At 33.8% G+C, this 15,018-nt stretch overlaps 1 protein-coding gene across 1 annotated transcript in view; it reads right to left on the minus strand.

Annotated features, from left to right (window-relative positions):
- Positions 1-12,941, minus strand: part of LOC107838989 (uncharacterized protein At5g08430) — a gene marked incomplete at its 5' end in the record, with an annotated part of 43,117 nt that extends 30,176 nt beyond the window's left edge. The window contains 4 exon segments of the mRNA XM_016682309.2: positions 263-322; positions 3,146-3,258; positions 7,743-8,420; positions 12,797-12,941. Coding sequence (XP_016537795.2) covers positions 263-322; positions 3,146-3,258; positions 7,743-8,382 — 813 coding nt within the window.
- Positions 12,942-15,018: the final 2,077 nt, after the last annotated feature.

Here is a 15,018-nt window from a genome sequence, read left to right on the forward strand (position 1 = left end):
ATAGAGAACGGCGGTAGACTATATAAAGTAATACATCACTCTTGAGAGGAAAAGGACGTCAATCAAATGAAAATAGGAGATGCAAACAAAGGAAGAAGAAAATATAAAAAGGGCAGGAGGGTTTGATTTAAGAGGAGAAGGGTAAGAGGGTGAGTCCATTATCCACCGAGTTTTAGGACCACGTGCCATTGCCCAAATGGATACCTCGGTTATCAAGATAAATTGTAGAATGAACGACTTGTTGGTGCTTAAGATATCTTACAACAGTAGGCCTCTTGAGCGAACCAGCTTTTATTCTTCCACGCAAATCCTCACAATCTTCCTGCCAAGAAAACGAGAAATTCTTACAAAAAAGGAAACAAATACAAGATCGAATGAATGAAACAGCACTGTAGCAAGTGTTCATGCAGAAGAAAAGTTTTTCACATTTGCACATAAAAATTTTAGACCTGTTTTTATTTTTATTTTTTCACTGTGTATGTATGTGAGTTCTCAGGTTCAAATCCCAACAGAGATAAAAAAACACGAGGTGTTTCTTCCCATCTGTCCTAGCCTTGGTGGACAAAGTTACCTGGTATCTATTTATTGCTAGTGGGAGGTGACAGGTACCCCGTGGAACTAATCGAGGTGCGCGAAAGCTGGCCCCCGGACACCACGATTATCAAAAAAAAAAAATGTATATACATGTGAGTCAGGATAAAAGAGAAGCATTGCGGTAGATTGACATTCACTAAATGATGATAGATTGCTTGTATAAATATACTCAAGGATACACCCACACAATATACATATACATTCTATACATTCCTTCCCCGCTAGTTAAATTGTTCTCTTATCAGAGCCAAACTATACCAACTTTTACCAACTTTTACATTAGATTGTACATAGATTATTTTCCCTTGAATAATAACATTTTTAATACTTCAAAATTGGGAATCTTAATAGCTCAATTGGTTGACGACATGAACTCCCACATTGTTTGTGAGGGTTTAATTCCCCACTGTAATCCCCTCCCCATTTCCCCTTCCCCAACCCCCAATAAAAAAAGAAAAAATTAAAACTTCAGAAATCTATAAAAAGAAAGTAAAACTTACAAAAATATCTACAATAAAATCTTGGTCGAACATTATTATGTTAAATTCTCAAGAAGTGAAATACATCAAATATTTTGGGACACTGGTATATTTAGGTATAACCGTACAAGTAATATGGATAGATTTCTTCCAAAATAGAATAGAAAAATCTAATCATTTCGGTTATCAAGGAGGTCAACACTCATATGGAGTGAGTTTATGGAGGTCCATCAGAGTTTTATGGCCTTTCATAAAGAACCATTCTACCATCCAAGTGCAAAATGGCAACAGGACCACCTTTTGGAAAGACAAGTGGATAGGAAACGGGAGTTTGCAGGAGTTTTTCCGTGACTTGTATGTTCTTGGTCAACACCAAATTGGGATAGTGGCAAAGATGTGGTCTCCTCAAGGATGAGAGCTACCGTTTAGAAGAATGATGAACGATTGGGAGATTCCTAGATTAACTAAACTCTAGCAGCTCATGGAATCTTTCAAAGGAATGCAAGGGGGAGTAGATTGCTTATGGTGGAGTGGTAATAGCAAGGATCTCTATATGGTGAGTGAAGATATAAGATTATGAATGTTCCGGAACTTCAGATTTCTAAGTGGCCCTAGAAACACATGGTAGGATGGTCAAGATACCTTACAAGGTTGCTTGTGTCACATGGTTGCTAGCCAATGAGGCTGTGTTGACACATGAAGACATGATAAAGAGAGAAATCTCTTTATGTTCATGGTGTTCCTTATGTGGGGATGATGCTGAGACAGTAGGTCACCTATTTCTACACTGCAAAATCACAGATCGGTTATGGAAGATTTTTATCAATCTCAGAAGCATCTCTTGGACAATGCCTAGAAAGATTGTTGACACTCCCTTTAGCTGGGAGGAAGCTGGAATTAGGGCAAGGGATAGAAATTAGAAACAATTGGATGATCGATCATTCCAGTCTGTACATAGTGGAACATCTGGAAAGAAAGAAATGTCAGATGTTTCAAGGATAGAAGTAACACAATACAGAAGATTAAACTTAATTGTATTCTGTTAATTTGTTTGTTGGTGCACAAAATCTTACTCGGTAGATACAGAGACGGTCCTAGATGTTTTTGGTTCCTGTTAGGATTTTAATCTTTTCAATGGTCCTAGATGTTTTTGGTTCTTGTTAGGATTTTAATCTTTTCAGTTTTCTTTCTTTTTTCTTCTTATTGCTCTCTTGTAAATTGGGGTTCTCAGAACCACCTAAGTACCGGTCTATGATACAAATTTTGTTACCTGTTCAAAAAAAATCTAATCAAAATCACGGACGTACTAGATGTCCCCAGTCATAATAAATTAGTTATATAAGAAAACAGGGGCCCTTCAATCTTGTTAAAGTTAGCAAATCTATTGATTAACACTACAAAAGAGAGAAAGACTACTCTATATACCAGACCAGCTGTGTTGAAAGAATTGACAAATACACTCTACCCAAATACACCAAGCAGTTATACAAATATGAAATATGTACATGCTAAATGTAGAGTACTTCTACCAGCAGCAAATTTAGTACATCTAAATAGTAATGAAGAAGAAGAAGCAAGAGGTGACAGGGAGTTTCTCACCCCAAGCACCTAGGTTTGTCCACACAATCAGAAGTAACTTTATCAATAAAATGTAAGTTACTGCACTCAAGGGTGGGTGGCCTAATGGTCAATGAAGTGAAACAATATCAAAGGAGACCAGTTAACTGGTGGCATAGTTAGGCCCACATAAAGTGGCATGGGTACCACCATTTTGAAAATAATAATAATATTAATAATAATAATAATAATTAAAAAAAAAATGCAAGCTACTAATTTGCTAGTTTTGATCAATTACTAAGCATCCTCTGGTGCATTCCTTGCCCTTTGAATCGAATACAGTTTCTAGAAATCATTTTTTCATTTTCCTGAAAATTAAAAACTACTCAGATGTTTTGCCAAGGAAAATTCAGAATTACCATAATCCATCCCAAGAGGAGCAGAGAATGAAGTAATATCAACTCAGAGCCATCCAACACTATGATTGACCATATATACTGTTAACAGTTGCTTACCTCATAAAAATCATCATCAGATAAGGAAGATACTGGAACGTCTTTCATCAAATTTGAAAGTTGAAGGTGAATTTCAAAAGCAGCATCACTAGCTGACGGAACCTTTTTTATACCTGTGAAGCATTCAGGGTTACAATGAAAGAAACAAGGACAAAGAATATGACTTAATGGAAAAGATAACATTTGTTTCCCCTTTTTTTGCAATTATGCACAATATAAGAAACACAAATAAGACAAAATTCAAAATTGCCTTGATCATCAAAGTTTTAAGTAATCCACATTTTTTAGAATTCGTAATCAGGCAAACAGTATTTTCTGGGAGTAGCTAATTGTTTTTGTTGCCCTTGGAGATTCATGGGTATTCCAAAAAGGAACAACGACGATGAGAAGGGGAAGAAAGAAATGGCATTAAGAGGAGATAGCCCCTTCTAGAAGTATATCTTGAGATAATTTAAAGAACGATAAACAGAACCAACCAATTAACAACAACATAATACCCAGTATATTCCCACGAAGTGGGAGAAGATCCAGGATCAGAGACAACTCTCGGGTGATGAAGCTTACTTAAGAGTTGTCCTCACAATAGAATCTGAAGATAATGCTAAAAGAGAGGAGGTAGCACGGAGGCAAAGGTCCATGGCACCATGGTTGAAAGAAGGAGACATAAATACCAAGTTCTTTCACAGAACTGCAAATTGCTACAGGAGATACAACAACATAGATAGGCTGCTGGTAAAATGGTGAGTGCACAGGAGATCCAGAAATGGTAAATGAAGAAATTGGCAAGTTTTACCAGAGCCTATATACAGATACAGAGACATGGAGGCCTCAGTTTAGCCCGAGATCAAGGTCCGTTATCAGTGATGAAGACAGCTTATTGCTACAAAGCCAATTCAGTGAAAATGAGATTAAGGACTGTGTCACGGCATGTGCTAGGGATAAAGCTCCTGGACCCAATGGCTTTACCATGGCTTTTTTCACCTCATGCTGGGATGTAGTGAGCAGAGAAGTGGTTGCAGCAGTTCAGAATTTTCATGACCAGAATCTTTTTGAAAGAAGCTTCAATGCTACTTTAATTGCCCTAATCCCAAAGAAGTTAGGGGCCAAGGAATTGAAAGATTTTAGACATATCAGCCTAATCGGTAGCATATACAGGATCATCTCCAAGGTTTTGACTAAGAGATTGAAAAAAGTGATTTCTAAATTGGTGAATTCGCATCAAATGACTTTCATCAAGGGCAGGTAGATCCCAAAGAAGTAAGGGGCCAAGAACTGAATGATTGGGAGGTAAGCAAGATGGTAGAATTCCTAAACATTCTGGAGCAATGAAAGGGCTTTAACACCAGTGAGGATCAATTATTTTGGGTTCCAGACAAACAAGGAAGATTTTCAGTTGGGTCAGCCTATATGAACTATCAGAAATCAGAAGTACAACAAGATGGTTGGCGATGGAAGATGATATGGAAAGTTAAGGTTCCATTCAAGGTGGCTTGCTTTACCCGGCTTTTGGCCAAACAGGCTGCACTTACACAAGATAACCTCATGAAAGAGGTTTCCAATTGTGCTAAAGATGCTTTTTGTGAATGTGAAGCAGAGACAATAAATCATCTCTTTTTACACTTTTAAGAGACTGTAAAACTCTAGTAGATCTTCATCAACCTTAGGGGCATTAGTTGGACCATGCCAAGGAACACAAAGGAAGCTTTAGCTTGTTGGAATAGGGATGGAAACCAGTCAGGACACAAAGAGAGTGGAAGATTGTCCCAGCTGGCATATGGTGGGACCATTTGGCTAGAAAGGAACCGAAGATGTTTCGAAAACAATAGCTGCTCTTTACAGGAAATGAAGATGAATGGTTTGGTTCTTTTCTATTTTTGGTGTAAGAATGGATATCCTCAAGAAGTAGAGGATATTCCCAGTTTCTTAGATTACTTATGAATTCAAAGGAGGTTAGAGTTTTACTCTTCTGTGATTTCTGTTTGAAAACTGTTTGTAAGTATTACTGGACTACTCATGGAGTTTGTCCTTTGTTTATAATACAAGTTACCTTTCAAAAAAAGAAAAAAAAAAATTTGGTAGTTAAGCATAATTATTGATATTAGACAAGGTTTAAGAGGATCTACACCTACAGTAGTGTCAGATCATATATCCCAATCACAAGTGTCCGTCACTTTATTAAGTTACCTTTCTACTAACATTTTTGGTTTCCTTGGTCAATCAATATAAATAGTTGGAAACGCAGCATATCTAATGAAAAAAGTGCACAGCCTCTACACAATGGTAGAATGGCGATGACAATTCTAAAAGTAACAATTCCTCCCACCAACAGTTATTGAGGAAATAGTTCAACAACTATTCACCAAGTAGACAGAAATCTAGCTAGTCCATTCACTATATTACCACACTATAGTTCTTGCAGAAAATCATATCCCTATACTCAAGACATAACAGAGTTGAGAGTGTCAAACTGTGAATATAAAAGAACCAAGTACACAAAAAAATGCAAAAGGTCTTTCCCAACAAATACCCTAAAGATGTGATCATTAGACTACTTAATCAGCAAACTCATCTCCACCAGCAATATGATGTGTGACTTATCTAGGGTGGCGATAAGAGCAATAATAAATGGCACCTTATCAAAGAAACCCAAAAACAAAGGTAACTTCGAATAGCAGTTTCCATAAATAACTCCTTCCCAGAATGAAAATATCCTCGTAGTGGTCGGATGGCATTTTCTTTTTAGCAAGTCAAGAGAGAAAAAAAAAACAGAAAACCACTTATATTAGGGTTTTTGAACAGATGCAAAAAGAAATCAGAAGTAGAATTTTATCAAAAAAAATTACCAAAGACAGATTTCTTTTGATTAAATAATAAATTTTATTGAAAGTGCAAGCGAAAGAAAACTCGCTTACAAGAAATACTCCAAAAGGTAGAAACCTACAAAAAGATAAGGTTTTCTACAAACGACAAGCAATCTTCTATACATTAAAGAATATCATGAGTGCACCAAAAGGGATAAGAGGTTATTCCTCAACTATCTAAAATCGCTCTCTACACCTTCAAAATTTCTCCAAGTTCTTCTCTCAAAATGACCCACATAAGCGCAAGCGGAGCAACCTTACACATCCTATTTATCCATCTTCCATAAATCATATATAGTCAAACCTACCTGTAACAGGCTCGCTCGTTTGTTCTAACATTTTTTTTGTTTTTATAATGATTGGTTGTTATACACCCATAAGAGCATTTGCTGTTTAAATTTTATTTGGCTGTTACAAGCAAAAATTATCCAAAACAGTTTTTTATTTCTTAATGTTATAAAAAAATATATATATATTTAAATTTAAAAGTTCGAAAGATATGCATATTTTACTAATTAAAAATTTAAAAAAAAGCTAATACATTATACTAAATGTTAGCACTTAATCGCCACCTTTATACATGATTATCAAGGGAATGAAATTTTTCAATAATGGAAGTGTGTATTCACATGATATTTTTTCATCGTAACTGGTGTATTGAAGTTTCAAAGTATTTGGTCAAAATATCTAAACTTATTATTGGTAATTTTAAAGATTTTATTTCTATAAAGATGATTGTTATATTGCCAATAATTTTACAAAAAGCATATTGTTACAAAGATGGATGTTGTTATGGGTAAAAAGTTGTTATAGCGGGATATAAAATATAACATAACAAATAAGTTCCGAAAAAGAACTTGGCTTTTATAGTAAAAGGTTATTATGTAGGGTGGCTATTACTGAGAGATTTCACTGTATACACATAAGAGAAGCAACATTTCTTTTAAAAAAAAAAAAAAGTGGTGTCCGGGCCAGCTTGCGCGCACCTCGACTAATTCCACGTGATACCTACTACCTCCCAACAGCAATCAGGTAACTCTGTCCACCAAGGCTAGAACAGATGGGAAGAAATCACCTAGTGTTTGTCTATCTTGAGAATTGAACCTAATGGTGCTCAACCCAACTTCATTGAACCACTAGGCCACACCCTTGGGTGCAAGAGGAACAACTTTTGAAAACAAATCTCTTTTAAAATTAAAAAGATGGAAAAATTTTAAGTTCAGATCTGTTAAATAAAGCTCTTAAAGAATAAAAGTGTGTGTTTTTGTAACACCAAAAACAAGGGAAAACAACAAACACTTACTTTATGAAAATAAATAAATTTGATGTTATAATACATTTTAATCATGAAAGAGCAATCTCGAATTCAAAAGTTTTGAGTTATTTGGTAATTTTCTTTTCTTCTTTATTTGCTACTTTCTCCTGTTTCTTTCCAGTTTAAGTAAAGAACTTTCTAAGTACTTACGACTTCCATATTCATCTTGGGAAACAATAACCAATCACACCTTTCTAATTTTAACTAGAGATGCTTTGCGGACTATGAATAGGGACTTGTTTACACAGAAAAATGTGGAGGGAATCATCATTTAAAGGCTGGATTGTTGCTTCCTCACTTTTTGCTCAAGTCTCTTTCGTATGGAGGAAAATCTTTTGTTTTGGGAAACATCAATGCAACATCTACCTTATCTAGTCACTATAGGATTTTCAGAAAATAAAAGTGCACAATGAAAATATACCTTCAACTTGCTGAAGCTGGTGTGAGTTTTTCTGAAAGCAGTCGTTTGGGTCAGATTTTACCCTCACAAAGCTACCCACAATTTTATCTTCGGAACTTCCAGGGGTCTTCAGAAGATCCTGAACTAAGCTCCTCTTCAAGTACACAAGCTTAATGTTTTCAGCAATAACAGCTGCGAAACAGCTTTTAGGAACAACAGGAACCTTTTTCTTTGGACTCCCTGTACTTTTTCTTCCCTTGGATGATACTACAGTATCCTCCTCTTTCGAACTGTTAGAAGATTCATCCTCTGATTCATCATGGTTCTCACTGAAGTGCACTTCCAACAAATCATAGATTTTTATCCGTGGTATAGATTTTTTTCCGAAAAGGGAATGAAGTCGTGCATCACACAAAACCCTCTTTTTCTTTTGTGGATTAAGAAGATCATTCGAATTAACATATTCAGTTACAATCGTCGTCACCTCTTGTTGGGAGTAAGTTCTGGTTGTATCTTTACCAATTGATTGAAGGAATTCAATCAATGGTTTGGATCCCCATCCAACATATTCTAGTTTCTTGATTCTGACATTTCTCTTTCTTTTCAAAGAAACGGGTAACTGATCGTTGACTTCTTCAACCCAAAAGGAGCCCCCATCCATGTTGTCGGTATATTATGCCAACACAAACTTTTACACTTCTGGAAAAGCAATAACCACAAACTCATATAATTTAACGATTTGGACAAGCTCAGAACTGTTTCATTACAAATAAAAGCTAAAACAAAATCCCAAAATGAAATAGTATTTGATGATAAGACAAGCCTCTCCGATCGTGGTTGAAGCCAGACGTGATGCTTTGTTTGCTTGGAAGATCATAGAAAATAGTTGTACAGTAAATTTATGCTACATCTGATTTTGGTGAAGTCTACTTTTGAACTTTTTTTAAACTCAGATCTGAACACAATTTTACCTACAATATATCAGATTTAACCAGACAAGCCTTGTATGTATTCAGGATCTGAACCTTGGCCTAGGGAAATGAAATCAGAGATTTTCATCTGGCCCAGGCCAAATTAATGATTTTATTTCCCATTATAATGATGAAACGTAGGTTGTTTAAATATCTAAACAGAGCATCATGAAAGTAGCCATCAGACTTTTCCTTCTTTTTAATGAGTGAGGCCAAAAGTAGCTATCGGGCTTAACGAGGAAACCCAAGAAGGGGACAGATTAGACCCTCTTTTCTGGGAAGTAACGCCACTAAATATATGACTTCATCTTCATAGCATCCATACGAATTTCTATTCAAGTATTTTTTGAAAAACTGTTTCAAATATTTATTTACAAAAGCAACAAGATCTTCAAGATTAGTCGATAAAGTAAAGATTTTCAAATTTCAAGTTCACAAAAAGAAACCCAGGAGAATAATGTGATTCATGGTTGAATAATGTGATTCGTGGTTTACCTTCAGGAAAATATCACTTCCTTTAGTGATATCTTAACCACGTCAAGGGAAAGGAGTATGAATGACTGCTTTAGATTGTCGACAAGACCTTCTTCATCTTCTCTCGTTCTCCCTCGCTCTCTCCGTCAAGAACAAATCATGTAGCACCCATTTAAAAGCGATATTTTCTCTAGAACTATTTAATACCTCAATCTTAACGCCAAAAAAAGGAAAAATGCATATTTAATACCTTGATTTTAACGTCAAAAAAATGAAAAAAGCATTTACAACCTCGATCTTAACGCCAAAAAATGAAAAAAGCATTATAAATATCCATACAAGCTTAAACCAAAAAAGGCTACATTTCAACAAATTTCATCTAGGATCAACGTGTCACTTATAAATTCACTAGAGGCGGACTCACGTGGAAGCTTGGGGATGCACGTGCCCCTGTTAACTTCGGATAAAATTATGTGTATATACCCAGAGAAAATACTATATATTAAAGTGTGCATCCTCTAGAACAAAAGTGGGTTATGGGCACACTAGAAGCAAGTCTTGCTTCCCAACTTGAGACTCGGGTTTGACTCCGTGAAATTTCATTTTAATAATTTTTTTTCTAATCTGTGTTTGCACTTGTGTTTAAAAAAAGGTTAAAGAGCAAATGAGTGAGCCGAGAATCGAACCTACATCATTTCATAAGTTTTCCATAAAGTTATCTTTCTCAATTACTTCATTTGTGTTAAAGTTAAATAATTATCTTAGGACCATAGCTTAGAAACTATCAGTGACTATCCCGACATGGTATTATCCCTTCGTCGTCATTGAAATTTATTGACATTTATATTAAGATAATGGTGCCCCACGGTCTTCAAACCCTGAGTCCGCGTCTGAAATTAACCTCTTCTTATTGCAAAATCTAAGGTCATTTAAAAGTTGTAGAAATGAATTAATAAATGGGTCATCAAATATTTGTCATTAGTGATTGGAGGAGAAAAGGGAAGAAAGATATCAGCGAGTGACTTCTTTTTCTTTTCTTTTTTTTTTGAGAAGGTAACAACTGTTTTATATATCCAAAAAAAGACAGTACCAAACTTGATGCAGTCATGGTTAATCTTTGCATATGCATCCCAAGCTTCCATGTGTTCGTCTCGTCTCGTCTCGTCTCTGGTGAATTTATAAGTGACACGTTGATCCTAGATAAAACTTGTTGAAATGTGGCCTTTTTAGTTAAGCTTATATGGAATTTTATAAATGCTTTTTTCATTTTGGCATTAAGATCGAGGTTTAAATATGCTTTTTTCATTTTTTTGGCATTAAGATCGAGGTATTAAATAGTTCTAGAGAAAACATCACATCTCCATCTATATTTGCATATTTCATTCAATGACACCGATTTTAAACAGGTGGCTGCATGGTTTGTCCTTGACGGAGAGGCGCGAGGCAAAACGAGAGACGATGAAGAGGATCTACTCGATAACCTAAAGCAATCATCCATAGTCCTTTTCCCTGATGTGGTTAAGATATCACTCAAGGAAGTGACATTTTCCTGAAGGTAAATCATGAATCACATTATTCTCTTGGGTTTCTTTTTGTGAACTTCAAATATGAAAATCTTTACTTTATCAACTAATCTGGTAGATCTTGTTGCTTTTGTAAATAAATAGTTTAAACAGTTTTTCAAAAGACACTTGAATAGAAATTCGTATGAATGCTATGAAGACGAATACATATATTTAGTAGGCGTTTGGCCATGAAAACTAAAATTATTTTGAGTTGGAGGTGGAGGTGGAGTTATGTTTAGCCATGAAAATAAATTGGAGTTCTTTTTGACTTTTGTGAGAGAAATTGAAGTGAAACACTAGAACTTATAAATAATTTTTCAAATTCAATTCCAAATTGTATTTGGAATTCTTATGGCCAAACACTACAATTTTCACTAAAGTTAAATAATTTTCCGGAAAAAGGTGAAAAATTCTCATGGCCAAACGGGCTCTTAATGGCGTTACTTCCCAGAAAAGAGGGTCTAATCTATCCCCTTCTAGGGTTTCCTTGTTAAGTTTGATAGCTACTTTTGACCTTACTCGTTAAAAAAAGAAGGAAAAGTTTGATGGCTACTTTCGTGATGCTCTGTTTAGATATTTAAGCAACTTACTTTTCATTATAATAATGAGAAATAAGATTCAAGCTTGTGCAGAAATAATATCAATAATTCAACCTCTAATGATCTTTATAATTCTAGACTAAAAGAACCGAGTATAAATAAATTAGCTTAATCTATATTTCAGCATAACAACAAACCACTTGTCCAGAGAAAGGGAGTCAAACAACCATAAGTTAAAACGTTCGCCAAAACTCAAAGCCGTAAAAACAAAGAGCATATTCTTTTTCTTCTCTGGCGACACTCCGTCTTCTTTCCCTTTCTCCAGTTAATTTCAGGTTTAAACTCAATAAACTCACTTTTTATTCAACTCTCGAAATTTAAATTTAATTTCTGCGTACAATAAACCCTCGTGGTCCGACTCTTCTAGGATCCACGCATAGCGGGAGCTTTAGTGCACCGTTGAATTTTCTATACCGACTGAGTTACCTCCGATTAATAACCTGTACCAACTACCAGGTATTTCCGTCCACCAAGACTTAGACAGATAAAAAGAAATCACCTAATATCTTTTGTCTCACGCTGGGATTTGAACATGAGACCTCATGGTTGTCCTCTCACTTCATTGACTACTAAGACACACCCTTGTGCATTAATCTTAAATTTTCTAAATGAATATCAGTAAACAAACATCATACATATATAGCCAATTTAGTTGAATGTGACGGAAATAACAAAAGGTTTTCTTGAGAAACCCATGTTGCCAAACTGTCCAGATTTCCCAAATTGTTGCTCATTAGGTGTTCCTCTCTCACTCCACAGCAAAACAATTACTCTTGCATACAGAGGTGAAGCCAACTTGGAGCGAGGGGGTTCAATACCCCCTAAGCAAAAGATTACACTATTATTTTTTATAACCGTAGTGTCCGTGCCTACTTTCACACACCTCAACTAAATCCACAGGATACCCGCCACCTCCCACCAGCAACAAATATCATATCAGGTAACTTTGTCCACCAATATTAGGTGATAGAACACCAATATTAGGTAACTCACCAATATTAGGTAACTCTATCAACCAAGGCCCTAGTGTAGGTTCTCAACCCACGTCATTGACTACTAGGTCACACCATTGGATGCTTACACTATTTATACATAGTTAAACTTATTTTTTTTATGTATATACAGTAGATATTGAACGTCGTTCAACTAGTTTGTGCATCTACTAATTCATAGTTTGGACCGCCTTACAGAATTCTATCTCCACCACTGCTTGCATACATAATCTGATAGTTTCAATTGCAAGGAATAAAATGTACAAAAACCATAAATACTCATTCAACTTTATCACAAAAACACACCCCAACTCATTCACTAAAAATTACATTGACATTCCAGGAAAGGCACATACAAATTAAAAAGAAAAAAAAAAAAAACTTTAACAATAAAAAAGTAAGCAATCAATAAATATCACACACATACAGCCAAAAAAAAGAAAAAAAAAAAAGGCTAGTAAAACCAAATGATACCTGTGAAACAGTGGCAGCAGCAAAATATTCCACAAACTGAAATGTAGATACAATTGAACTGAATATCTCAATGGGCATGGAAAATACAACAGTGCTGTAAACTCGCACACTGAGTGCGGGACTGGGAAGAGCCGGACCACAAGGGTTTATTATACGAAGAAATTAAATTAAAATTTGGAGAGTTGAATGGAAAATTTGGGTAATTGAGTTTAAACCTGAAGAGAGAAATTGAGCGGAGAAAGGGAAAGAAGAGGAAGAAGAAGTGTCGCCGGAGAAGAAGAGGGAATATGCTCTTTGTTTTTACGCTATATGGGTTTTGGCGAACGTTATAACTTACGGTTTGTTTTGACTCCCCTTTCGCTTGACACATGACGGACAAGTGGCTGAAATTATAAATTAAGCTTTATTTATTTGTATTCAATTTATTTTATTTTTTAGTCTAGTAGTATAAAGGTCATTATGGTTTTTTTTCTCCTTTATGTTAATTTTGTTAACAAGTACAGTACATCAGTAACTTTTGATTGACTCACAATCAAATAAGTAATATAAGATAGAAAAATATAATTATGAGAAAGGAAAAAAGACATTAAAATCGCAAAAATCATGCTAAATTATATGTGAAAAGTCGATTACATATTCAAACTATTGCAACTGTCTATTATACGCATATATTATTTAGATGGAATCTTTCAAAAATAGCAGCACTTTACTATAAAAAAAAAACTTTCATAGTCACATTTTACATAATTACCATTTATAAACGTTGCATTCAATTTCTGTATTCATAAAAAACATAAATAAACTACATATTTAGTTTTGTCAAAAACACTATCATTATTTTTATATTTTTTTTTCTTTTTCGTGTTTTTCTTGTTTTTTCTTCTTCTTTTTTCTATTTGTTTCGTTTCTTTCTGTTTATTATTTTCCTTTTTTTCTCTCTTTAGTCTATTTCTTTTTCTTCTTTTATTTCCTTCTTTGATTTTTTTCTGTTTTCTCTTTTGTACTTATTTTCTTTATTATTTTTTTGTTCTATTTTATATTTTTTATATTTTCAAAAAATATGACTAATCGAGCAAAATCATGGATGATAACATAAATACCACAATTATTTATCGTATTTGTAGTCATACCATATTTATATTTTTGTATTTATTGATACAACTGTATTTATATTTTAAAGTTTGCGCTTATATGTGTATTTTATAATTCACATTTGTATTCTATAGCTCGTACTTCTATTTGTATTTGTTAGTTTGCACCGTCATTAATATTTTATATAATTTACACTTGTATTTTAAAGAACTGTTTTGTATTTGTATTTTATAATTGACTGCATATTATATTGGATAATAATTATATTGTGATTTTATTGTGTTTGTATATTTAGATTATACTTGTATTTGTATTCTATTTTCGTTGATAGCTTTTTATTTTTAAAGAATTATTTTGTATTTGTATTTAGCCGTGACTATGTATTTGTATTGTATTTAGCCGTGACTATGTGCAATTTGTAGATGTGCAATTTGTAGCTTGTTTATATTTGGATAATTTTGTATTTGTATTGTATTTAGCCGTGACTATATACAATTTATCATTTGTATTTGTATACAAACAAATAAATACATTAATTGTATTTTCTTGATTCTAAAATATATAAATATGTAATGTATCATTTGATACAAATGTACCGTTTTGTATTTGTATATCAAAATTATCATTCATATTTGTAAATAAACAAATATCACTTGATACAAGTACGATTACAAATAAATGAAACAAATGATTTTACAAATACAAATACATATTGTATTTGTATAAAAATTTGAATTGTATTTGTATCAATAAATACAACTCGTATCAATAAATATAAACAAGTATTCGTAGAAAGAAAATTAATCGTTCCTTTTCAATAATTAAAAAATACAAATGATCACTTGTATTTGTATTTGCATTTTATAATTCGCACTTATATTTTTATGTTATAGTTCACATTTATATTTGTATTTTATAATTCGCATTTGTATGTTATAGTTCGCATTTGTATTTGTATTTTATAATTTGCATTTATATTTATGTTTGCTAGTCCGCACAAATGAAAAGGATAAAAAAGAAAAAGAAAATAAAAGAAAATAAAAGAAAGGCAAAAAGAAGAAGGAAGCATACAAAAGAGAAGAGTAATAGAAAATAGAGAAAAAAAAAAGAAGAAAAAAAGGGAGAAAAAA

Source organism: Capsicum annuum, chromosome 1, assembly GCF_002878395.1.
Source record: "Capsicum annuum cultivar UCD-10X-F1 chromosome 1, UCD10Xv1.1, whole genome shotgun sequence".
In the NCBI taxonomy this organism is placed as follows: domain Eukaryota; kingdom Viridiplantae; phylum Streptophyta; class Magnoliopsida; order Solanales; family Solanaceae; genus Capsicum; species Capsicum annuum.